The 26,335-nt window shown below is 45.7% G+C and overlaps 1 protein-coding gene across 2 annotated transcripts in view; it reads left to right on the forward strand.

Moving 5' to 3' along the window:
• The window catches only part of MAP2K6 (mitogen-activated protein kinase kinase 6), an 81,668-nt gene that overhangs the window by 27,478 nt on the left and 27,855 nt on the right, over positions 1 to 26,335 (forward strand). Inside the window, exons 1-4 of one of the 2 annotated variants that reach the window (XM_088472970.1) lie at positions 301 to 333; positions 14,474 to 14,540; positions 19,272 to 19,320; positions 24,707 to 24,820. In XM_088472970.1, the coding sequence (XP_088329096.1) occupies positions 303 to 333; positions 14,474 to 14,540; positions 19,272 to 19,320; positions 24,707 to 24,820 (261 nt within the window). In that variant the 5' untranslated portion in view covers positions 301 to 302. Of the gene's footprint in view, positions 1 to 300; positions 334 to 14,473; positions 14,541 to 19,271; positions 19,321 to 24,706; positions 24,821 to 26,335 lie in introns of those variants that run through there. The other variant, XM_088472979.1, reaches the window with a different exon arrangement.

The following is a 26,335-nucleotide window of genomic DNA, read 5'->3' on the forward strand; positions in this document are numbered from 1 at the left end:
TCAGGAAGATGGCGTCACTGACCGCACCAAACCCACGGAGTGCTTCAGATTTTGGGGCTTGGTGCATATGAGAAATGCGGTCAAACCTGCATTTGTGTGGTTTGACCGCTTTTCTACCTTTGTTGCACCCCACCCAGTGTGTGAGCATCTTCTTAAACTGTTTTATCGTAGTGGGCTCTGTGCATGCACCAAAGATAACCTTATTGCTAGTGCTAGCTTGGTGTACAGGATTTTTTCTCAGTGGATATGAACACTTTTCATTTGTAGGTGTTCCTTTAATTTGTCACACAGCTCCTGGCTACATGAAGAAAGCTCCTGCAAGCAGAGGAGTTGGTGAGTGTGGGAAGTCTCTGATTTGGTTAGTTGCCATTCGGAAATTAGTCTTCAAACTAGCGCGGGCAGGGGGCTTGCAGGTGAACAGGGCGCATAACTGAAAAAAGTGTGGTCATGCTGAAAGGTAAGCATCCCCTTTTCATCACCTTAAGGGGCACTCATGGAGAAGCTGGGCAGCCCCAAAACTCTACCTGCACGTGACCAGATGCCGTGTGCACGTTCATGGCATTTATTCACCTGTTAGTGATTGCTTCACCGCAACTTTTCCTACCCTGCAGCCCGCAGGTGGGGATGGCACCCGGCAGGCTGTTTCAGCGGGGTGCCATCATTAGGGCAGAGCATATCTTAGAGTTTTAAAATCGGGCAGGGCACGGTGCCCTGCTAAAACAGCCTAGTGAGAACACTAGAAATTAAGGGCCCCATTTAATACTGAGTGATATGCTTGTTATCATTCGTTAATAATCTTAAATGATGCTCCAACCATTCGGCTCCTAACTGTCCTTTTTCAAACACGGCCTGTAAAATGGCAGGAGCTGATTGGTTGGTGCAACATTTTAGATTAGTAACGAGTGATAACAAGCATATCATTTGTTATTAAATAGGGCCATAAATGTCAATGCTAAGAGCATGTGCTGCCTAATTACAGGGTTATTGTATCCCTCACTAAAGCTGCTTTTCTCACCCATTCAAGTGTGTCATACCAAATGAATCTGCTGGTGCGTCCTTGTCACATTGCATTGCGACTTAAATGTATTTTCAGCAGAAAAAGATGTCCGGTGCTAGCAGAGTATCGCGGGACCTGACACACCAAGAGGGGGCTTTTTGGCATGACTGGCAGCAAAGATGTATAAGGACACATCTGTATTTATTAATGCCTTTCAATAATGTATCTAAAAATGTCTCCCTCCTTTAGGCTGGGTACACACAAGAACGATATCTTCACGATTTGTCACCCAGACAAATTGGAAGAACATATTGTGAAGATCGTTCAGTGTGTACCGCCAATTGCGCGCTCCCGCGGGTCGTTTCCGATATCTTCTGGTTGGCCGTACTGCAAGTTATCCGAAGATATTGTGTACAATGCCATGCTGCAAAATGCAGCATGTCATTGTACATCGTGCTGTCGTTACCACTACATCATGCAGTGTATACTCGCTGTGTGATATGTCGGTCCGGCGGCCAGTGGGGATCGCATGGAAACACATCGTTCTGTTATGTACCCGGCCTTGCAGACTGCAATTTTTTTTCTTGTGCTAATGTTCTTGGTCTGTTAATAACTAGCTTTATATATGTGTACTGTTCTCTTCTGTTGCATTTCATAATTAACTGTTTGTCATTTTTCACTGTTCCTGCATGTCGCTTATCCATTCCCACCTTGCCTGAGCTTCATGCAAATCATTTCTCATTTTATTTTAGGTGCCCATTCTAAAATGTAACCTACCTCGTGTGTTGTGTCGCAAGCGAATGCTAGAGAGATGCCACACACAAGTTAGTGTTCATTCTAGCACCCTCCACCTGTCACAGCCCATGCAGTTCCTTTTTCCTAAAATGAGTTAACCACAAACTCAATCTCCAGGCGTTAATAGAACATTAACATTTAGATAGTATTAGAATGTTTATAATAACACAATCTATAGTACGCAGCTCCCCAATAAAGTAGCTCTGTTACTACTTAACGGTTTAGAATTGGAAAATATACGTGCAAGAGGAATAGAATAAACTACTCCACTTGAGGGTGCGCGATATCATAGATTAACTGAGACACAGATGTAAAAAATAGTCAGTATTTAATTGATAATATGATATAAAATACCTAGCCTTCAACTAGGCTTATATAAAAACACACACCACACAATTCTATCAATAATAGATATACCAATGAATATATTGGTACAATATCCTGAAATAACCCCACTTTGCTGCTACAAGTAGGCACAAAAGATAGTATATCTAAAGACCACTGTATAAAGTAGCTGATTGTAATCTTTTCACAATCTCACTCAAGGTAGCAACAGTTCAATGCTGCAAGAATTGATCATATATCCTATGGAGTATAAGTTGATAGTCTCTTAGTCATTTATTTAGAGGCAATAAAAAGAGTCCTTCATCAAGTGAGGAATAGTACCACTTGTTGACTTCTCCTTGTAAAATAGTTGTGAGTCTTCCAAGAAGCAAGCATCAATAGGATATAATGATAAGCTGCTCCGGTGCAATAGAGCTCTCACTGCCTGTGTCCCGTTCTCCAATCCGACATCAGTCGTCACAGCTAGTAACACTGCACCCACCGTTGGTCGCCAGGGGAGTAGTAGGTATTTACAACCATTCATGTGTCATGTAACGACTATATGAAATAATGATGGGCGTACTCACAGTCTTTGTGTCATACACTCCTGGCTGGCTCCGGTGCAGATCTTTTAGCGTGTATGGAGGGAATCACATCCAGCTCCTGGGTCCCCACAGGTATTATCCAATAAGTATCCACAGGTTTGCAGGGGGTCAGGACTGGTCCAAGCAATGTCCCTATAAGTGTCCTTGACACGTTTCTCCGCCTGATTACAATGGCGGTTTCTTCAGAAGGTAAGTACCTTCTGAAGAAACCCGGGAGCTGGATGTGATTCCCTCCATACACGCTAAAAGATCTGCACCGGAGCCAGCCAGGAGTGTATTACACAAAGACTGTGAGTACGCCCATCATTATTCCATATAGTCGTTACATGACACATGAATGGTTGTAAATACCTACTACTCCCCTGGCGACCAACGGTGGGTGCAGTATTACTAGCGGTGACGACTGATGTCGGATTGGAGAACGGGACACAGGCAGTGAGAGCTCTATTGCACCGGAGCAGCTCATCATTATATCCTATTGATGCTTGCTTCTTAGAAGACTCAACTATTTTACAAGGAGAAGTCAACAAGTGGTACTATTCCTCATTTGATGAAGGACTCTTTATATTCCCTCTAAATAAATGACTAAGAGACTATCAATTTATACTCCATAGGATATATGATCAATTCTTGCAGCATTGAACTGTTGCTACCTTGAGTGAGATTGTGAAAAGATTACGATCAGCTACTTGATACAGTGGTCTTTAGATATACTATCTTTTGTGCCTACTTGTAGCAGCAAAGTGGGGTTATTTCAGGATATTGATTCTAATATATTCATTGGTATATCTATTATTGATAGAATTGTGTGGTGTATGTTTTTATATAAGCCTAGTTGAAGGCTAGGTATTTTATATCATATTATCAATTAAGTACTGACTATTTTTTACATCTGTGTCTCAGTTAATCTATGATATCGCGCACCCTCAAGTGGAGTCGTTTATGCTATTCCTCTTGCATATATAAGTTCCTTTTTCCTGCCTGGGGTGTCTCTCTCTGCTTTGGTGCTAGAATGAACATTACAAGACATGCAGAATATCCCTACTTCTTGTTGATTTATCAATTGACAAATTCCAGTCTACATCAGGTATATTGAATTCTCCCATAATTATCACCTCACTGATCATTAATATCTCAGTGACTTCTTCTATTAATATCTAATTCCTTATCTTGTACTGGTGACCTGTAGGTTATAAAGTTTCTAGAGTTATCCAATACTCTCATTCCTGTTTCTATTGCACTACTTTATATAGTTACTTTTCTCATTCTTTATATACAGTATAAAGCACCTCCCTTTTATTCTCTCCTAACCTAGTAAAATTGTGGGTATTGTCTCGTGACAGGGAGCATATTTTCCAATCTGCAAGCTTTTGTACACTATGGGGGCGATACATTTGTTAGCCCCCGCGGCTGCATGTGCCAGGAGCCCGACAGAGCAATTCAATTGTTGCTCTGTACGGGCGCATACATTTCAGCTCGCAGCCCATGGGGCTACGAGCTGAAATGTGCGATAAGTTGGCACTTTGGGCGCCCAAACACCTTACCCTGCCGCTGTTACCATTTTGCTTCTCTTCCTCATGTGGTGGGCATTTTGTTTGTCCATCACCCTTAAATTACCACTAATGAAATGATTGATTGAACGCTTAACCAATAACCTCTGTTCCAGTCGTAGCCGGATGCAGTCTTTGCTGCTATGACTGACAAATACAAATCGTTCCTCCTTGCATCTTTACTTTAATGCACTCTGGGTACACACTATATGATATATTGCAGCGGCGCACATCATAACTGTATGTCGTACACATCATATAGCGCGTACAACCGTAATTAACGAAGGTTGTTCATCTCATCGTTTCATCTGCTGTTCTGCACGTCAGAAGATACAATGAACGATGCAGTGCTGGTACATGCAGCATGTAATGACACATTGCACAATCGTACAGCGGATTGTACGGTGTGTGCAATACAACGTATTGCATTGTTGCTGGTTTGCACATTGTATGTGTACCCAGCTTAAGGCCCGGGATGCACTAAAGGAAAATTGCGTTTTCATATGTACTATGCCACGGCTGCCCGATTTTTCAGTGCGGAGGGTAAAATCCAGATGGACTTCTTACCGCATCCGCTCCCCGCTGCTTCGTCGCCGGCCCGTGCTCCTCCTGGGTCCTCCGCCGCCTTCTCCTCCTATTCTTCTTCTTCTATTCTACTTCTGGGAGGAGGAGCCCGGGACTTCCTGCAGAGGTTACCAGCAGGAAGCTCCCGGGCTAGGAGGAGGAGTAGACATGCGGAGACCCCCCTCACCCGGCGTCTGCTGCTTTGCAGCTCTTATCGCAAGACTGTCCTTTGCGATACTAATCGCATATGTTAGTACATATGCAATTTAGTAATTTTGTGGAGACTGGCGGGATGGACAGGGGGGAATTCAATTAGAGCCCTTTCTTCTCGTCCGGTAAATTAACTGTTAACCGGCATTAACACACACAGGACCCCATTCAGAGCCACTCGCAAAATGCGAGCGCTTGCTCTGAATGAGGGCGGACGCTTCTCTTTAAATGCCGGCCTCCTGGCCACTCGCTAAGCTGTGGGTGACCACCCACAGCTTTAGCGAGCAGCCAGGTTGATGGTCGTGGTGGTCAAGACCATCGCGACCATCGGGGCTTGCGATGACACCCTTGTGGTAGGGTCTCATCTGCCACAAGCCCCAGTGAGCTTTCGGCTCTAATAGAGCCGGAAGCTCACCACTGACATCATGAGTAATGTCAGTGGGGCCGCCCCCAAACGGCAGGCGTTCCTTTGGCCAGTCACTCCCACACCCTGCCTACAAAACGGTGCGAGCTGTTGATCACCATCGATAGCCGTCCCTTTTGTAGTGAGCCCTGGAGTGAGAGAATTTCTCTCTCGCTCCGGGGGTTGCGCACGCGCAGTGTGGCCGCTGTGCGTGCGCAGGGCCTCAACATCTACCCGCTTGCGAGTGCTCAGCACTTGTGAGCGGGTCTGAATGAGACCCACAATCCAGTATGAGTTTCTGGACCTGTGTGTTAACATGGTCCCTGCACCCTATTTATTGGGGATATTGTTCTGGAAAAAAACAACCCTGTTAATTGAAATCTGCGGTCTGCCTTTGGGGCTAATTGAATAGTCCTGGGGAATCAATTAGCGCTCGATATATTACCGCGGCTAATTGAATTCCTCCCTAAGTGTTAAGCCACGTACACACTAAACGATTCGCTCCATGAGTGATACTGGTTAGTGTTTCCCCGGCAGTGATGTGCTAAATGTCGACTTTGAGCACACACACTGGACGATATTGTTAACGATATCATTCAGTGCCGGCACCCTCCCTCATCCCTGAACCTGCACAACCTGACGATATCGTCAGGTTGTACAGCAGGTTTGGGAGATAAACGATGTCATCAACGACCACGCATCGCTGGTCGTTGACGGCATATCCACTGGCCGATATAATGTATGTTATCGTTCATTATATCGGCTAGTGTGTACTTGGCTTTAAACTTTTCCTAGATCTACAAAGAAAATAAAGCCATTGCACTGGAATAATCCAGATATGCTGAAAATATCACTGATATTACAGAACCGTTTCGAAACTCATTTTTCCAAACTACTGAAGGTATTTAAAACTACTCCCTTTTGTTCTTGTTGTGCTTCTCTTTTAGTTGCTTCCTAAGACCGTTTACATATAAGAATGATGTGTATCCCAGCCGACCTGACACCCGATGGAAGGATATATCAGGTGGCCATACACACTACACAATCCGCTGTACGACCGCACAATATTCCCTTACATCCTGCACTTACCTGCATGTGATCTTCAGCGACGTTGTCCCATCTGATGTGCAGCACATCAGATGGGACAACGTCGCTGATGATGTTTGTGAACGCGCGATTGAGTGTGTACACTGAGCAATGTGGATGATATGAGATATGGTAAGAACTTACCTTTGTTATCTCTATTTCTACGAAGTCCATAGGGTTCCACAGGATACCTTGGGAGGGTATAGGTGATGACGTCAGGCATCGGGCACCATAGAGTTAAGCTTTCAGCCTCCCAGGATGCACTAGGGTCCCCCTCCTATACCCCGCCCCCGAGCCAAGGCATCTCAGTTACGTACCAAGCCATAGGCCGGAGGAGGAGAAGGAAGAGAGAGAAAAAAGATCTGGACACACACAAGAATCACATTCTCACCAGAGGGAGACGGAAAAACCGGTGACCAGAGTAAAGCCCATCTGCAGCACAGGTGCGACAGGGCGGGAGTCCTGTGGAACCCTATGGACTTCGTAGAAATAGAGATAACAAAGGTAAGTTCTTACCATATTTCATATTTTCTACATCAGGGTCCATAGGGTATCCACAGGATACCTTGGGGATGTCCAAAGCAGTATCCTACAAGGGTGGGGACGCTCCTGTGCTGAAAGGAGAATCCGCCGCCCGAAGGAAGCATCCTGAGAGGCAAAGGTGTCAAACGCATAATACCTCACAAAGGTATGGACAGAGGACCACGTGGCAGCCTTGCAGATCTGAACTGCCGAGGCACCACGTCGAGCTGCCCACGAAGGGCCCACAGACCTAGTGGAATGAGCCCTCACAGAGGATGGAACCGGAAGGCCTTCATGAAGATAAGCTTCTGAAATTGCCATACGAATCCAACCTGCCAGAGTTTGCTTTGAAGCAGGCCAACACTTTTTACGGAAGCCATAGAGGACAAACAAGGCGTCCGACTTCCTAAACGAAGAAGTGCGGTCAACATAAATCCTTAAGGCCCACACAACGTCCAAAGTTGCCTTACCCACTGAAAGGTCAGGCGAGTTAAAAGCCGGCACAACGATTTCCTCGTTGATATGGAAACTTGAAACAACTTTGGGAAGAAATTCAGGACGAGTGCGCAGCACTGCCCTGTTCCTATGAAAAATCAGGAAAGGGGGTCTACAGGAGAGAGCCCCTAAGTCAGAAACACGTCTGGCCGAAGCAATGGCCAGAAGCAAAATTGTTTTAGCTGTCAGCCATTTAAGGTCCACTGAGCCCAGTGGTTCAAATGGCGGTCCCTGGAGAACCCTCAGGACCACAGCTAAATCCCAAGGCGCCACCGGTGGAACAAAGGGTGGCTGAATTCGACGAACACCTTGCATAAAGGTGCGCACATCAGGGATTGCAGCATTCCTACGATGGAACCAGACTGACAGGGCAGACACCTGCATCTTCAGAGAAGCAAGGCGAAGCCCATGGTCTAGTCCCGACTGTAAGAAAGCTAACACTCTCTAGACAGACAGAACTCCCAAGGGGCATAACCTCTCGGTTGACACCACTGGAAGAATGTATGCCACACACAATGGTATATCCTTGCAGAAGATGGTTTCCGAGCTCTTAGCATAGTTCGTACTACAGAGCTGGAAAAACCCCTGGACCTTAACCTGGCCGTCTCAACAGCCACACCGTCACAGACAGCCGAGTCAGGTCCAGGTAAAGACAAGGACCCTGTGACAGTAGGTCCGGTCGTAGCGGCAACCGCAGAGGAATGTCCACGGACAGACCCTGAAGGTCTGAGAACCAGTGCCGCCTGGGCCACGCGGGAAGTATCAACAGGAGCGTCTCTCCGTCCTGTTTGAATTTCCGGATTACCCGTGGAAGAAGGGAAAACAGAGGAAAGAGATAAGCAAACCGGAACGTCCACTGGACGGACAGAGCATCCACCAGAGACGCCTTTTCGTCTCTTATTCGAGACCCGTACACTGGCAACTTGTTGTTGTGCCGTGACGCCATGAGGTTGATCTCTGGAAGACCCCACCTGTCCACCAGAAGTTGAAAGACGTCCTGGTGCAGAGACCACTCCGCCGGATGAACGTCCTGTCGACTGAGAAAGTCCGCCTCCCAGTTGAGGACTCCCGGGATGAATACTGCTGATATGGCCAGGAGTTTGCTCTGCCCAGACCAGGATGCGGGACACCTACGAGTGCCGCCCGACTTCGGGTTCCTCCTTGCCGATTTATGTAGGCCACGGTGGCGTTGTCCGACTGGACCTGCACGGGGTGACCTTGGAGAACTCGATGTGCCTGCTGGAGAGCATTGAAAACTGCGCGGAGTTCCAAGATGTTTATTGGAAGCTCCTTTTCCGCCTGAGTCCATCTGCCCTGGAACAAGTGTGGACCCGTGACAGCTCCCCAACCCCGAAGGCTGTCGTCCGTTGTCAACAGGACCCAGTTCGCCACCCAAAATGGATGACCCTTGTTGAGATGGGTCGTCTGCTACCACCAGGCTAGGGCCAGGCGAACCTCCGGAGTGAGCACCATCCTCTGGGACTGTAGACTCTGAGGCAGTCCATTCCATTTGGACAGGATCAATTGCTGCAGAGGTCTGGAGTGAAACTGGGCATATTCCACCATGTCGAATACTGACACCATGGAGCCCAGTAACCTCATCGCCGAGTGCAGGGACACACGGCGACTCTGCAGACAACTGCGCACCCTCAACTGTAAGGCAGAGATCTTTTCCCCTGTCACAAAGATCCTTTGCTGTCTGGAGTCCAATAAGGCTCCGAGGTGCAGAATCCTCTGAGACGGGATCAGGGTGGACTTTGGCCAGTTTATTAACCAGCCGTGCCGTTGCAGTACCGCAATTGTCAGATCCAAGTGATGTAGAAGGAGCTCTGGAGATCCTGCCACCAACAGAAGGTCGTCTAGGTACGGCAACATGCGGACTCCCTGCAGCCGCAGGAAAGCCGCCATGACCTCCATAACCTTGATGAACACTCGTGGTGCTGTCGCCAGGCCAAAAGGTAACGCCCGGAACTGGAAGTGATCGTTGCGGATTGCAAACCTGAGGAACTGTTGATGGCGTAAAAGAATAGGGACATGCAGGTAAGCGTCCTGTATGTCCAGCGACACCATGTAATCCCCAGGTTCCAGCGCCAGAATGATGGACCGTAGGGTCTCCATCCGAAACCGCGGCACCCGCAAGGACTTGTTGAGGGCTTTGAGGTTGAGAATCGGACGGTACGACCCATTGGGTTTCTGCACCAAAAATAGATTGGAATAGAAACCCTGGCCCCTCTGGGAGAATGGAACAGGCACTATAACTCCAGCCTGGAGCATAGTGTGCAAAACATTCCGCAGTTCCATGGCTTTGTTCCGGTCTAATGGACGACCTGTGGTGAAGAATCGGGATGGGGGCCTGTGCCGAAAGGGGAGGGCATACCTGTGAGAAACCACCTCGTGAACCCAATTGTCTGTCGTGGTCACCGACCAACACTGGGCGAACTGCAGCAGGCGGCCTCCCACTTTGGGATCCCCCAAAAGGAGGCCCGTACCGTCATGCCGCTGGTTTGTCATCTGACTTAGGGGCCGGACGTCTGGTACTCCAGGCTTGTTTCCTGGGCTTGGCCGATTTGTTGGGGCCAGCCTGTTTGGGAAAAGACTGTGCTTTAGGCCTACCCTGGCCCCTGTAAGGCCGAAAGGACGACGTACCCGAACTGGAAGGGACCGCAGCAGACTGGAGACATGCAGACTTGGCTGCCGCCAACGTGGCTACATTTTTGTCCATATCCGAACCAAATAGGACTTCTCCATTAAAAGGCAAAGCTTCCAAGCCCTTTTTGGAATCAGCGTCCGCCTTCCAGGATCGCAACCATAAGGTGCGACGAGCAGCAACAGCTGCCGAAGAAATCCGAGATGTGAGGGTACTGATATCCAAGGCGCTTCATTGATGTAAGTGGCCGAATCCCGGAGATTGCCTACCAACTTGGCCTGTTCAGCCGAACAGTCGGAATCTAAAGACGCCTCCAAACTATCAGCCTAGCGCTCCATAGCTCTGGCTACCCAACATACGGCCATAGCCGGTCTGGATGCCCCCCCCCCCCCCGCGAGGGAATAAATGGACTTTAGGCAGATCTCCACCTTGCGGTCCGCAGCATCCTTCAAGGAGGACATGGGCAATGTGACACTTCGGACTAGGCGTGCCACATGAGAATCCACCTGTGGAGGGGATTCCCACTTAGAAAAATAATTGTCCGCAAACTGATAAGCCACCGCTAAGCGCCTCTGAGGCTGATACCGTTTGCCAGGGTGTTTCCACGCCTCCTCTAAATGGTCTACTAACTGACCCGAAAGAGGAAACACTGTGGCGTCACCCTTAATATCCTTAAAAAAGGCATATTTGGACTTGGACACTGGAGGATCCTCATCCTCAATAACTAAAGCTGTGCGGACTGCCCGAATAAGGCCAGGAATATAAACCTTGGACTTAGCGTCCGACTCTTTAGTACGGAGAGGTTCTTGGTCAGATAGATCCAGAATCTCCCCATAATCGGACGTCGCGTCATCATCCTTATAAGGAGCGGACAGAGACGCCACAGGCCGCTTATGTGGCCGCAACACAGACTCCCCTTGTAACACGTCCGACAAATGCTGTACCGAATTTGTCAGTGAATTAACCCACGCAGGTTCCTGTGAGACCTGGGGAGGGCAAATTGGGAGACTGTGGGGTACCATCAGTTGTCTCGGGAACCCATGCATGGGTGACGACACCACTGACTGCTGGGACAATCCCGTCTGTGAAAACGCAGGTGGCGGAGCTAACTGGCCCACTAGGGTTGTAAGCGCTTTGGCGAAACAAGCCCAGGGAGGTTCCTGTACCGGAGTCGTGACAGTAATTTGCCGCGCCAATAAATAACACTGCCCCTCCGCGTTACTCTCCCCCTCCGCTATTGGTACATTGCACTTAGTACACTGGAGAGGAAATTCACTCTCAGACATGATGGTAAGTATGTGACCCCTCTCACTAATACTCGTTAGTATAGTGGGAGAACCGCCCTGCAATCACCGCACCGCAAGGGCTTTAGCAGAAGAAGAGCAGGGACAGTGAAATGGCTGACAGTAGAAAGTAAAAGTACAGGCAGCAAATGCTAGCAGAAGTCACGTACAATGCAAAAGAAATTAATCCCTGCACTATCAGTGCTGTTCCTCAACTACGCAGACACAGGGCCTGGTAGGACACAGCGCTGCATACACAGACCTGTTTCAACGGAGGAGAGGTATGCCGGGGGACCCAGACCGCGATGCCACCGATCAGCAGCTTCCAGCAGCGTTCACCATGCTTCTGTAAAGATGGCCACCGAGGAGCAGAGAGGAGGCCGGCCTGGGGGAGGAGCGCTGCCACAGGGCCAATCGGCAGCGCAGAGAGGGCTGTGTGCAGCGGGGAAGGCGCCGGCTGTGTACAGGGAAGGCGCGCTCCCTTGGCATGCAATTAACCCCTGGGACGCCGCAGCGCTACCGCTCAGCTGCGGTCCGCTGTCCCAGGGGGGTAGTGGAAGCGCAGGTTGGTTACCTGGCTCCACGCTGCAGCCAGTCCCCAGGGAGCCCCCTGCCTGGTGACTCTGGACCATGTTTCAGCAGGGACCCACCGCGGGACCCTGCTGCTTACCTGCTGCCCCTTGAATCCGGCCATGGTCCAAAACATCTGGGGTCACCGCTAGCTGTGACCCCAGATGCTTACCAGCATCCCCGGATCCGTACCGGCCTTCTAATACCGGCGGGGTGTAGGGAAGACAGCATGGACGTCAGTAGTGACTGTCCATGCTGTACTTCCAGATGTGCAGCCACAGCTGCTGCGAAGAAAACTTCAGGGGCTATCCTTAGCCCCCCTCTAAACAGGTGCTCCGACTCCGAGCCGGGCACCAATGAAACTGAGATGCCTTGGCTCGGGGGCGGGGTATAGGAGGGGGACCCTAGTGCATCCTGGGAGGCTGAAAACTTAACTTTATGGTGCCCGATGCCTGACGTCATCACCTATACCCCCCCAAGGTATCCTGTGGTTACCCTATGGACCCTGATGTAGAAATGTCGTTAAAATTGGCATCAAAACGACTTGTCCAATATATTGCCTAATGTTTACCCTACCTAACCTCATTTACTCCATTTGAGATCCGCTATTGGTGTAGCCGTGTCCTAATGTTTTTTTTTTTTTTTTTTTTTTACAAAACTTAGTAAATTTAATTTTGTAGACTCACAGCAAATCCGTGTTTAACACCTAAAGAAATTAATTCAAATCTGCTGTTTCATGTGTCCTGAACTCTGCTGAAAATTACCAAGAGCCTTTGGATCAGTCAATGAATCTCTTCAATTACTCTTAAAGATATGCTTTTAAAGGTTGTGATATGTTAAGCCTATTTGTGCAGATGGCGATCATGCCTAGCCAGTAGTGGCAATTAATTAGGGGTGATTCAGCTAAATGTGAGCTACCTCGCGTGTTGTATCACAGCTATTAGTCCCACAATGGGCATCATTGAGCCCAGAGAGCGTGAGTAAAACTGTGTAATCTTAAACCCTATTCCTGGTGCAATTTTCATCATGGAGCTTGTCATTGAGCAGCTTTAAAATGATGTGTATGACAAGTCTCTCTTAAGGCTCATACACACTTAACGAGATCACTCATGGAGCATATAGTTAAGTGTTTCCCCTGCACTGCCGGGCTCAATGTCGTTAACGACATTGAGCATACACACTGAAGAATATCGTTCAGTGACTGCACCCTCTCTCATCCCCCAACTTGCAGAACCCGACAATATCGTCAGGTTTCCCTGCAAGTACGGGCGATGAAGGACATGGTTAACTATCTGTGGGAGAGTGAATCGTTAATATCTTGCATACACACTGGATGATGTTGACGTGATGAACGATGATATCGTTCAATTTATCGTCTAGTGCAACGGTTTTCAACCGCTGTGTCGCGGGCAGTTGTGAGGTGTGCCGCAACGGCGGTCAGGGCCACCGGTCACATTGCAGATCTGTGAACTGGGCAGCGCTGCCGCTGAGCTCCTCTGGGAGACTCAGGCGCTCCCGGGCTGTGACCTGCATGGATGACATCACAGGTCACATACGCCGCGTTTTCAGCCCGCCCGCCATACCCGATCCGCAAACCAGCCCAGTCACTGACTCACCTGCACACCATGCCCGCTCTGCAGGACAGACAGACTGCTCTCCTGCCCGTCTGCAAGCTTGCACGCTCTCACACTGCTGACCGCTCTGCACTAACAGGTATGTGAATTAGATTTTCTGTGAGGTCAGACAATGTTTTAATTTATTTGTGTGAATGTGTTTTAGATTTATTCTGTGGGACCTATTGATGTGATTGTTTTTTCCTGAGAGGAGCAATGTGGGGTTTTTATTTTTTGTTTCTGTGGGGGCCAATGTATGCATTTTATTCCTGTCGGCACCAATGTTATTTTTTCTTTGGGGGCCAAGGTATGTGCCTTTTATTCCTGTGGGTGCCAATGTTGTGTGTTTTTATTCATGTGGAGGCCAGTGTAGAGTGTTTTATTCCTGTGGAGGCCAATATATGTGTTTTTTTTTGTTTTTTTTTTAATGTGGGAGCCAATGTGTATGTTTTTTCCTGGGTCGCGCACGCCGGATGGTGTGCCTTGGCAATTTTGACATCTTGCGTAGTGTGCCTCGTGTTGAAAATCACTGGTCTAGTGTGTACGCTGCTGTAATGGAATCCCCACCGTAGTGTTGCAACAACTGCTCCGTCTCTCATTAGTACTCTATTTGCTAAACCACTTCTGCTCATAATAACATTTAAAAAAATGAGCAACTGAAGGGGTCAACTAAAGAATAATGTTTAAGTTTGTATAAATGTTTTGTAACTGATGCGTGTCCTTACATTGCCATGTCTGTTGTGAGTATCCTTTACCCGAGTTTGTTTAAGGTGTACATGATTCATATTGTCGTTATTTTTTTATTTAAGGGAAGAAGAAAAACCCAGGCTTGCCCAGACTTAAAGTTTTTGAAGATACGAAGACCAGCCCGCCAACGTAAGACTTGAAGTCTTAATGAACGAAGTATAAATTTGTACTGTATCTTTTTGGTGTTTGGTTAAAGGAAATTTCAAATGGTTAGATCTGAAACCTAAAAATACATTTTTAAAGCTGCATAAACACACAACGGTGTTTTGAACGATTATCGTTAAACGATATCGTTTAAAAAAATCGTTCACTTTCTGAGTCAAACGATGAACGATTATCGTTCATGCGCGTTCTTGTGTGTAGTTTGTAGTTCAGTCACACCTGTCAATGCAATGATTTTCAGCAAGGGAATATGCAAAAATCATTTGTAGTTCAAAAAAATCTTCATTACACTTTAAAAAATCTGCCAGAAAATCGTTCATAAAATCGTTGGTAACAAAATCGGTGTGTATGTGTATGCAGCTTTAGTGTTAACCTGATATTTCAATCTAGCACAAAAAAATAGGATCACCTCCCAACTCTTCCTACGTCATGAACAAGATCCTAATGGAATCTCCTACAGCTCAACAAACTGAGATTACAGTCTGTCAGGCTGCTGTGACCTCAGTGGCTTGCCTCTGTATATATGAGACCAAGCTTGTGTGCATACACACTATGCAATCCTCCAAATGATGGCACAATATATTGTATAGTTGGATCGCATATGGTTAATCGTTGCTCCTGTAAACTCTATACAGCCATCTTCGGGCATACACTCGTCACAATTTGCTCAAAATTGTTAGATATCTTCTCCTCTGTCGTGCAGTACAGCAGATGAGAAGATGCGAGGAAGTACACACGGGAGTGCACTAAAATGCATACACACAAGACTATTTGGATGATATGTCGTTCCAATTCGGCTCAAAACTACAAATTGTCCAATATGTGTACTCCGCTTTACAAGATGAGGTCACAGAAGTTTGTGATTGAAGACCAGGTTTAGCCCCTTAAAACAGTTAAACCCATCTAAAGTCGCGGTTAGGGTGCTCAAACCACTGACTTTCAGCATATTTCTACTCGCCTCCTCAGGTGGGGGTGAGCAGAAATGCCAGAGCCAGCGGAATTTTGCATCCAAACGCAGCAGCAATTGAGTTGTTACGTCAGGTGCCCAGCACTAAGGGGCCGACAGTGCTAACAATTGAATCGCCCCATAATTGTATAATATGGACGGTGAACTACACACTACACAAGGGGCTCCTGTAATGATTATCCAGATTATTTTCCCAGTTTGATAGCTCAAAGTGAATGCTTTGGATTTAAATATATGATAACACACAACAACATTTTCTGCCAAACTTCGTCATTGTTAAAGTTTTGATTTACAAAGAATCAATAGTCATGCAGTTATGTTGGCCATTTATACCTTGTGTGTCAACTGAATTTGCCATAGGAACATCCTAGGGTATACTTGTATTAGAGGTGCCACTGAGCTGTGACATCACAGTTGAGTTATCCCTGAAATTCCAGTTGCTGGCTGAATAGGCTGCTGGACCCACTGAAGCCCCCTGCTGGCTATTTGTCAACTGGCTATGCTACAGTAGCTTCCACCAATGATGACAAATCCATACTTGATCGAACATTTCATAATTGAATCCAAAATTAAACTTTCTAATCGGATCAGTTCCTCTCTGGTCAAGTAGGTTTGGACTAATTTGTGGCACAGAATACTCGGAGGGGAACTGAGGGCCCTGTTTATTAACAAACCTAAATACCAGCTGCATATTTTGTTTCATATCGCAGTGATACAAACTAATATGCCACTGGTATTCATTATTACCTACCTCGCTGGCGAGGTCCAGCGATGTTGTCACTGTTGGCCGGGTCCTCCGCTTAGCTACTGGCAGCCTGTCACTCCCAGCGATGGACTTTTCATGTGCATATGCGACTGTCAATCTCACATGTGCATTACTGTTTAACCCGCCGGGGACCCAGCAGTGCCCGGAAGACCTTGCTAAAGCCGGAAAGGCTGCTGCCAGATTCCCATTGCCGGCAATGTGGGCAGCATCTCTCTTGCCATCTAAAGATGGCGAGAGGTCGATGCAGTGACTAACAGCTGTAATCTTAAACTGGGTACACACTGATAGATACGAGGTCTGTCTAAAAAGTTTGGTGAATGGTATAATAAAAACACACAAACAGAATGCACCTTGGAAATATCTTTATTGGCCTTCGAAGTAGTCTCCACCAGCCACAACACACTTTTGACAACGTTCATAAAGCTTCTGGAAACTGTCGGAAAAGTATTTTTTAGGAATTGTCATCAGAAGTGCCGTCACATGGTCCTGAATCTCCTTGATGTCAGCAAACCGTGATCCCTTCATGACCCCCTTAAGACGAGGGAACAAAAAAAAGGTCCACAGGAGCAAGATCAGGGAAGTAGGGTTGGTGATCTTAAACGGTCACGCCACGCTGTGTCAAGAATTGTTGCACGACAATGCTCTATCGAATTCGGCCATCCTTGTGCGCCAACACCCAATTTCCGAGCTAGATCATCTGTTGCCTAACGTGCCGGATATGCTGTAGCAAACTTTTCAGTACTTCCAGGTAGAATGCGGCATTCACTGTACACTTTCACCAACAATTTGCGCGTCTCCGTCGCCGATTTACCCAATTTGAAGCAGAACTTAATGTTGTGTTGTTGCTCCATTGCTGTTGGATGCACACTGCTCGGGACACTCTGTTGAAATGAATGCAATGGCAGTGCGGTGGCGGCCACGGGCAAACCCCGACTGGGGGCAGGTCCAGACATGTCCGTGCATGAGTGACCTTGTTGCAAGCGTTGCATACAGATATATTGGACCATTCACCAAACTTTTTAGACAGACCTCGTATATCACCTGTTCCATTAAACGGGCGATATGTCTATAGTGCATCGCTGGGTGTGTACAGCGGATATGTCTGTGAACGACGTCGTTCAGACATATCCGATCTGCTGGTGTACACATGCTGTGGGGAGCCGCAGTGATTGATAGCTCAACTGTATGGACAAATTTAAATGTACATCGGGCAGACCATTGGTTATGCTGGCCATACACGCTGCAATTATCGGGACGATCCGCCCGATATCGGCGGATCGCCGCGATAATGGTAGCGTGGGGGGGGCGACCGAGGGTTAAATATTGCTCGGTCGGGCATGCTGGATTGTCCAGCATGCCCGTCCGATGCGATATTTACCCGGTAACTGTCGGTCGCATTGGGCAGTGTATGCCCAGCGCGGCCGACAGACAGACATTTCCTGTGTTCCTTCCTACGGAAGGAACAGGGAAATGTCTCCTTCCCCGGGGGCGGAGCGCAGATGTCGGGCTATACACTGTGAGATTTCTCTCACAGTGTATGCCGCGGACATCTGCGGCTGGCAGCCGGCCAGATAAAATGTCTGTCGGTCTGACAGACATTTTATCTGGCCGTGCATGCCCAACATTAGTGTGTCTACACTTACCAATTGTCAAATAGGTCAGCAAGTCGCGTCAATCTAGTGTGTACCCAGCTTTAGATTACTGCTGTTTGTTAAATATTGAAAAGATGACTCAACCCTATTAACGAGGGATAAAGGGGTTAAGCATGGTTCATAAATGTGGCCCTGAATCATTTCCCTTCCCACAAGGAGCAGCAGGGCTGAGTGTGAGAGATCGTAGTAATTCTAGGGTGGGAGGCAACTGAATAAGGGATGATAATAATAATAAATAATAATAATAATGAATTACTGTGCTGAATGGAGGGGTTATTGATGATTCATGCAGTGGTTACAATGCAAGTTGAAAACTTTGACCGTGGATTTGAGTTTTATTACGTATTTATGATTGATTCTGCCCCCACACAAAATGATGCAATTATTTTCCTGGTAGTCACTGTATTATTATTATTTATTGGTGTTGTTATTCCACCATTAGAGCTTTTCAACTGTGTTAAAGTAAATTTAGCATAGGTAAAAAAGGTTAAATGGCAAACTGTAGCATTTCGCTTTTGATTACTGGCCCTGCCAATTATGTATGACTCAGATTGAAAACTAAGCATACAAACTTTGGCTTCAGAACAACCTAAAGTGATAGGAGTAGTGGGACATGTGGCTTGTACCTTTGTCTCCTTCAATAAAGGATGGAGCAGGCAGATTTTAGTTACTTGTGTTTACAATGCATTAAATCTCACATAGGACGTCTCCATTGCTCACAATCTTATTTTATATGCATTCAGTTTTGATATGGATGTGAAACTTTTGCATATATGTATGTAAATTTTACTAACCGTTCCTTTTGGATTCAATAAGCAATCCATTTTAGTATCAGTATTTGCTGGTGCATAGGATGAGCCAAGGAATATGGATAAGAGTTTTGAATTGTATTCCTAAAGAATACTTTATTAATGCGGTGCCTTTTGGATACTCGAATGTGTGTTATTAAAATGTGAACATTTTCCAGAAGTGTAGACAAAAAATCCATTAAACATTTCTCTCACCATGTAAGAGAGATAAAGATGAAATATGGCCACCTTTTTTTGTAAAAGCAAATTGTATATGTCCATCATAGAGCTTTAGGGGTCTATGTACTAAAGCTTGTTGTGAGTTAAAATTGTGAGAGAAAAAGTATTAACCAATCTGCTCCTAACTGTCATTTTTCAAACACCGCTTGTAAAGTGTACGTTAGAAGCTGATTGGTTAGTGCTTTCTCCCACAATTCTCTCTCTCTCCAGTCTTTGATAAATACCCCCCTTAGTTTCACCATGTATGCCGTATATAATCTTTAGTTTTTCGCATTCTCTTCTCAGACCACCACGTGACTTGGACTCCAAAGCATGCATTCTAATTGGAGAAAAGGTACAGATTTTTATATTTATATATTTAAACTTGAAATATTACATATGCTGTTAAAACACCATACTTTTTATGGTGTGTTTTAAAACTGTAATTCTAGCTGCCTGGTGCCATACACAGTAAAATGTCTTTTGTAGATTTGCCAAACTTTGGGGTCTATTTAATAAGGGGAGAAAAGGGGGAAAAATGCTAAAGGCAGAGACAATCCCGCTTCTCAGTATGTACTAAAGGGATTTTCTCTGCTAGCGCTAAGTGCAGGCTACAATATTGCACTGCACCTGGGGCACTTAGCGCTGCCATAGATACCTATGGCAGCGCTGTATCCCAGATACTAAGGGGAGAGGGCACTTACCGTCGGGTGTCTTCTCCAGCGCTGATACCGCCTCCTGTAGCTGCTGGTATCTGGTTCTCCTCACTGGAGAAGCAGGACTTGAACTGTCAGTTTGGCCGTTTGTAAATAAAGTTTGTTGGAAAAAAAAAAAATTGCTGCTGCTGAGTCACACAGGGCTGTCAGGGGAAAAGAGTCTCAGCTGTTACCGCCGAGGGGGTGACTTAACGCTCGCCCTCCTCGGCTGGTCTATTTTTAGTAACAGCTGCGTTAGCCAGCTCCTGCTATGTAGCACTAGCAGGCGAAGCAGGAGTGGCATTAACTCCACGATATGTGGAGTCTTAGTAAATAGACCCCTCAATTTAAAATGGGTGCTCCAGTAAAGCTGCATTATGACCTAGTAACATATATTACTAAGCTGCTCCTTCTCCTAGCCAAAGCCATCTTGTTTAAAGGATAACTAAATGTCTCCTATGTCTACCATGCCTCCACAAAGCTAGCATAAACATGTGTTTCCTAGACCAGGCTCTCCTTGAATTTGTTTCGACCTGTAGAGTTCAGGTCTATGAGGGGAAGCTGCAGACCAAGAATTATGGGGCTCGATTCTATTCTGCGCGAAGTGAATAGCTCCGGAAATCAGCTCCCAGAGCTATTCAATACACCGCGCAGCTAACCCCGACTAAGGATTTCTTCTCACACCCCTCCGGGGATGCGAGCAGAAATCCGACAAAAGTCCCGGCGCGAGGCTGTTTTCTGCCCATCGCGCCGGGAAGTTAGGTCGGGGAATGCCCGTTCTCGCGCCTTAAACAGGGTGTTTAGTCGCGAGAACGGGCATTCTCCGACTAAACACCGCGCACAGTTGCATAGCTCCGGGAGCTATCTCCCGGCGCTATTTACATCGCGGGCAATTGAATCGAGCTCACGGTCTTAGGTGCAGATTCAATTTGAGGTGAGCTTTTGCTGGAGACTTGTGCGATGCGCAGCTGCAGGTTTTTCCAGGTATTAGCGTGGGTAAAATGTTTATTCTTGATTAAAAGCAAAAATAAGAGAAGTTGTAATAACTTCCAGAACCCTGCAGAATAATGAGTCCGTCCCTTAGTGTTAATTTGACATACATTACTGAGAAAATAAAAATTCTCGGTTTCAACTTTCACATAATAGCATAAAATAACTGTATATGTATACATTTTGTATCCTATTTTATGTTGAGTGAAAAGTGTTTTTTCACTCGTATAAATCCTTCTTCTTTACATTGATTGACAAAATAGGTAGATGTGAAAATGTCTTTGGATATTTAACACTTTACAGGTGTGGGGAATGGCCTGCAGACCACCACTGCTCTCACACATACATAATCAGACTGTGCTTCATCATTCACTTTCTGTTTCATTAAATGTGACTAAGTGTTTTTTTAAGACTGCATAAAGCACCTGTAGCCAAGAGGGGTTTATAAAGCATGTAAGCTTAATCCAAAATAAAAGTTCTCTCATCTAAAGGAGCCCTGCTGAGTTCACAGAAGCTAAATGTCGATGCCTGGTGGAAAATGAGCCGTGTTTGTTTAAGCCTGATTTTGTGTACCTGTCACTTCAGATATGCCCATGAGTTAAGAATAGAACATTGTGTTCTTCATGGAGCATTTTTCCAGGAGTTGCCAAATAAAATTCAGTAAACCCAATGAGCTGAGTGTTGTGACGGAAGTCGGTAGCCAAAATAATTAAGCAATGAAAAGGGGGATGCTTCGCCGTGCTGTAAGAACCAGTACTGCAAATGGCTGCATTAAACTTTTATGCGCTGTTGAGAGACTGCTATCTAATGCAGCCTCCAGTTCAGTAACTTGGTCCTGGGACAGCTATTAAATGTTGCACAGCAAATATACTTTCTCCTTACGCTGCTATAAGCAGTTAATTAAGGCCATTCCAAGAGCTGCATGCTGTTGGCACCTTATGCCAAGATCTTTTTAATTACGCAGCACATTCTCAGCTGGCCGGCTAGGAACGGTGGTGGCATCCAAATGGGAATGACCCTTTTGGCAGCCATCCAGGCCATATAATCACAATGGTACTGTTTGCTGTTTGGTCAGCAAACATAATTGTAGCATTGCATCCCACACTTTACTGTACTGTTTTGTATGACACTGTACTGCGCAATAGTTTTCCCAGCAGGACTAAATATTTATATATTTAACTTAAGGTGCCCACACACACAGCAATTTGCACACGATCCCATGATGTGTGCGATTTCCCCTGAACTCCCCCCAGGCAGCTCTACTCACAATTTGGAGTAAAAAATTTCCAATCTGACTTAGGATCTATCGTGCATTGTGTTCCAGATTGGCAAATCTGCACTACAGCACGGCAGATCTGAAGATGCGATGTACGACAACGGGGATGCACATTGTGATCGTGAGTGGACACTCACGATTTGGCCATATTTTACACGATTTGCCGTCACGATTCGTCGAAATCGGCCAAATTGGGTAAAATATTACTATATGTGTGGGCAGCTTTACAGTCCAACATATTAGTAGTAGCTCACGTTTGCTGCATCCGTATTTGAATACAGAATTAGACTTAGTGATTTAAAAGCCTCCATTACAAGTAAAGGCGGACGGTACGCTAATGGGGATTTGATGTTATAGTGTTGAGTTTTTAAATCTCATTGTTCAGAGTAAGGGGCTTATGTAACAGGTTGCGAGCTGCTGCCTCTGCGGGAACTCCTACGAGGCTTCCAGTATTTTTAAAGTGGCAATTATTTTAAAGGCAAGGCCATCTTGATTTTGCCTTTAAAATGATTGCAACTTTAAAAATACTAGAAGACTCTTAGGAATTCCCAAAGCAGCTCGCAGTCTATTACATAAGCCCCTAAGTGTTTTTTTACGTTGAATACTGACTGCAACTCCTACAAGCTCTGGCTTAAGTCTGACACAATATAGAGAGGCACGACCGTAATTATACTGGGAATACACTGTCCGATAAATGCCTGTCCGACCAATGGGCATCTTATCTGACCGCCTGAAACGCAGCTGATAACATGGCCATACACTGTGATATTTCACAGTGTACGGCCCATGGTATCTGCTTTCCTTTCCTAGGGAGGAGACCTTTCCCTTTCCTCCTCTGTGATGGAACAGGGTAAATGTCTGGAGCGATAAGTAAGCTGCCAGTTGCAGCTGACCAATGATCAGATCAGTTTGGCTTCTGGAAGGATTTTTCGTACCCAATCATCGCTTATCAGCCCAATCCCCCCGATTATTGCAATGTATGCCCAGGTTAAGTAGTGTTTTGTTTCTTCTGTACGATATAATAAATGGCATACTGAAGCTACAGTATATAGATCAGCATAAACTAATCCAATATTTCAGGTATATTAATGATCCTACTGAAACAATGGGGTTGATGTATCAAGCAGTGAAAAGAGTGGAGAAGTGGACAAGTAAGGAAGTTGTCTATAGCAACCAATCAGCTTCTACCTATCAGCATGTACTTGATAAATTATACCTCAAAGCTGAGTGGTTGGAATGTGCAGCTTCTCCACTGGTCCATTTCTCTATCTGAATTGATCTGTGAAGACATTTATATGACTAACACTACAAATAACCAGTGTTTGTTTCCTGGAAGTCTCTTGTTTCTGCTTCTAAGGTGAATATAACATGTTCTTGGCCTTAGTCAGTCAGTCACCAAGCTCCTTGCTGGTCATATGATGGCAAAAGGGTGGGGTTGTGTTATGGACTTTCAAAGACTACATAATGTCATGTGACTATGGTTGCCAATGCCATAGTAGTTCCATTTATCAAACTAAGGGCCCCATTTATATAAACGAACGAAAATACCAGCGGCAATTTTCGTTTAGTATCACAAACGAAAATGCCACTTACCCCTCTGGTGAGGTCCTCCGCTGGGCTGCTGGCAGCCTAACGCTACCAGCAACGGGGCTCCAGTGTTATGCGCATTCGTAAAGGTCCATCTGCGCATGTGCATGACACTGGGACCCGGCAGTGTCAGGAAAGGCACCCCCGGGTCTCCATTGCCGGCAATGGGGACTGCATCGTTCTCGCCATCTAAAAGATGGCGAGAGCGATGCTGTGAAAACAGCGGTAATCTTTGATTAATGCTGTTTATTAAATCCAGTAAGGTGGCATAACCCCTTTATCGAGCGCTAAAGGGGTTATGTTTCGTTAGTAAATGGAGCCCTAAGCCCCTATTTAACAACGAAAGCAAATACCGGCAGAATTTTTCATTTATTATTACTGTGATACTAACGAAAAATACACTGGTATTTACCAATACTTACCCTGCGGCAAGGTCCCGTGAAGTCCTTCACCTCGGCGAGGTCCTCAGCTGGGCTGCTGGCAGCCTAATGCTGCCAGCGCCGGTGTAATACGCATGCGCGACGGTCCATCTGCGCATGTGCATGACACTGGGACCCGGCAGTGCCTTGAAGGCTTTGCTGAAGCTGGAAAGGCACCGCCTGCTCTCCATTGCCAGCGATGGGGGCCGCATCGCGCTCGCCATCTAAAAGATGGCGAGAGTGATGCTTGACAAACGGCTGTAATCTTAGATTACGTCTGTTTGTTAAATCCAGAAAAGATGGCATAACCTCTTTAGCAAGCGCTGAAGGGGTTATGCTTCGTTGTTAAGTGGGGGCCTAAAAGATTTAGTAGCACCTTGAAAGAAAACTCTTAAGGAAAACTAGCAATTCTACGAATGATCTTACAGATGACTAGTCAGTTTTGTCAGAAAAATGCACCCCCTTTATAAGTGGATTGTAGCTTTGATTTATCATGTTGTTTTGAGGTATCTTCTTGGTATCCCTATCCTCATTAACTCATCCCAATGTCACCATTTAGATGCACCTGGCTACATGAAATGGCTTCAAAATTAGGCATACTGTAACATGTCGTAATCACTGCAGTGGTTTGTTTTAATTAGATGTACATTATACATATTGTTTATTAATAAGTGCAGAAAAATATGCTAGGCATTTGGTTTATGCACCTTTATGATTGTATTTGTTTTAAACTTGTAAACCATTATTTCTGTGTTTTGTTCTCTTCATGCTCAGAACTTTGAGGTAAAAGCAGATGACCTACTGCCAATCGAAGAACTTGGCCGAGGAGCTTATGGAGTGGTGGAAAAGATGCGACATGTACCAAGTGAACAGATAATGGCAGTAAAAGTAAGCAATGACTGTATGTATGTACAGTGGTGCTTGAAAGGTTGTGAACCCTTCAGAATTTTCTATATTTCTGCAGAAATTTAGCCAAATGAGACAAAAAAATTTGACATGCTTTTTTTTTTTTTTTTTTTTATTGAGGAAAATTATCCAATATCACATATCTGTGATTGGCAAAAGTATGTGAACCTTTGCTTTCAGTATCTGGTATGTCCCCCTTGTGCAGAAATAACTGCTTCTAAATGTTTCCGGTATTTGTTGAGTAGTCCTGAATATCAGCTTGGAGGAATTTTACCCCTTTCCTCAGTAGAAAACCACTTCAACTCTGTTATGTTGGTGAGTTTCCTCCCATGAACTGCTCGCTTCAGGTCCTTCCACAACATTTAACTTGGATTAAGGTCAGGACTTTGACTTGGCCGTTCCAAAACTTAAAATGTATTCTTCTTTAATTATTCTTTGGTTGAATTACTTATGTACTTTTGGGCCATTGTCTTGCTGCATGACCCACGTTCTCTTGAGATGCAGCTCATGGATAGATATCCTGACATTTTCCTTTTAGAATGTTCTGGTAGAATTCAGAAATCATTGTCCCAGCAATGATGGCTAGTCGTCCTGGGTCAGATGCAGCAAAACAGGCCAAAACCATGATACCACCACCACCACAGTGTTTCACAGATGGTATGAGGTTTTGATGCTGGATTGCAGCATTCTCCTTTCTCCAAACATAACTCTTCTCATTTAAATAAAAAAAAAATATTTTGGTCTCATCTGTCCACGAAACATTGTTCCAGCAGGTGTCTGGCTTGTCCAGGTGATCTTTAGCAAACTGCAGACGGGCAGCAATGTTCTTTTTGGAGAGCAGTGGCATTCTCCTTGCAGTCCTGCCATGCACATCTTTTGTTGTTCAGTGTCCTCTTGATGGTGGACTCATGAACATTAAAATTAGCTAATGTGTGAGAGGCCTTCAGTTGCTTAGAGGTCACCTTGGGTTCCTTTGTGACCTTGCGCACTATTGGATGCCTTGCTCTTGGCGAGATCTTTGTTGGTCGAACTCTCCTGGAGAGGGTAATAATGGTGGGAATTTCCTCCATTTGTACACAATCTGTCTGATTGTTTGGTGGAGTCCAAACTCTTTAGAGATGGTTTTGTAACCTTTCCAGCCTGATGAGTATCAACAACTCTTATTCTGAGGTCCACAGAAATCTCCTTGGTTTGTGGCATGATACACTTACACAAACGTGTGTTGTGAACATCAGACTTTGACAACTCCCTGTTCTTTTAAAAAGACAGGTTGTCCACTCACACCTGATTGTCATCCCATAGACTGAAAATACCTGACTCTAATTTCACCTTCAAAATATCTACGAAGCCTAAAGGTTGTCGTACGTTTGCCACTGACAGATATTGGATAATTTTCCTTAAAAAAAGAAAAAATAGAGCATTTCTAATTTTGTTTGGTTCTCTTTATCCACTTTTAGGACTTGTGTGAAAATCTGAGATAGTTTTAGGCCAAATTTC

This window comes from Taudactylus pleione, unplaced genomic scaffold, assembly GCF_031769625.1.
Source record: "Taudactylus pleione unplaced genomic scaffold, aTauple2 ptg000016l, whole genome shotgun sequence".
Classification (NCBI taxonomy): domain Eukaryota; kingdom Metazoa; phylum Chordata; class Amphibia; order Anura; family Myobatrachidae; genus Taudactylus; species Taudactylus pleione.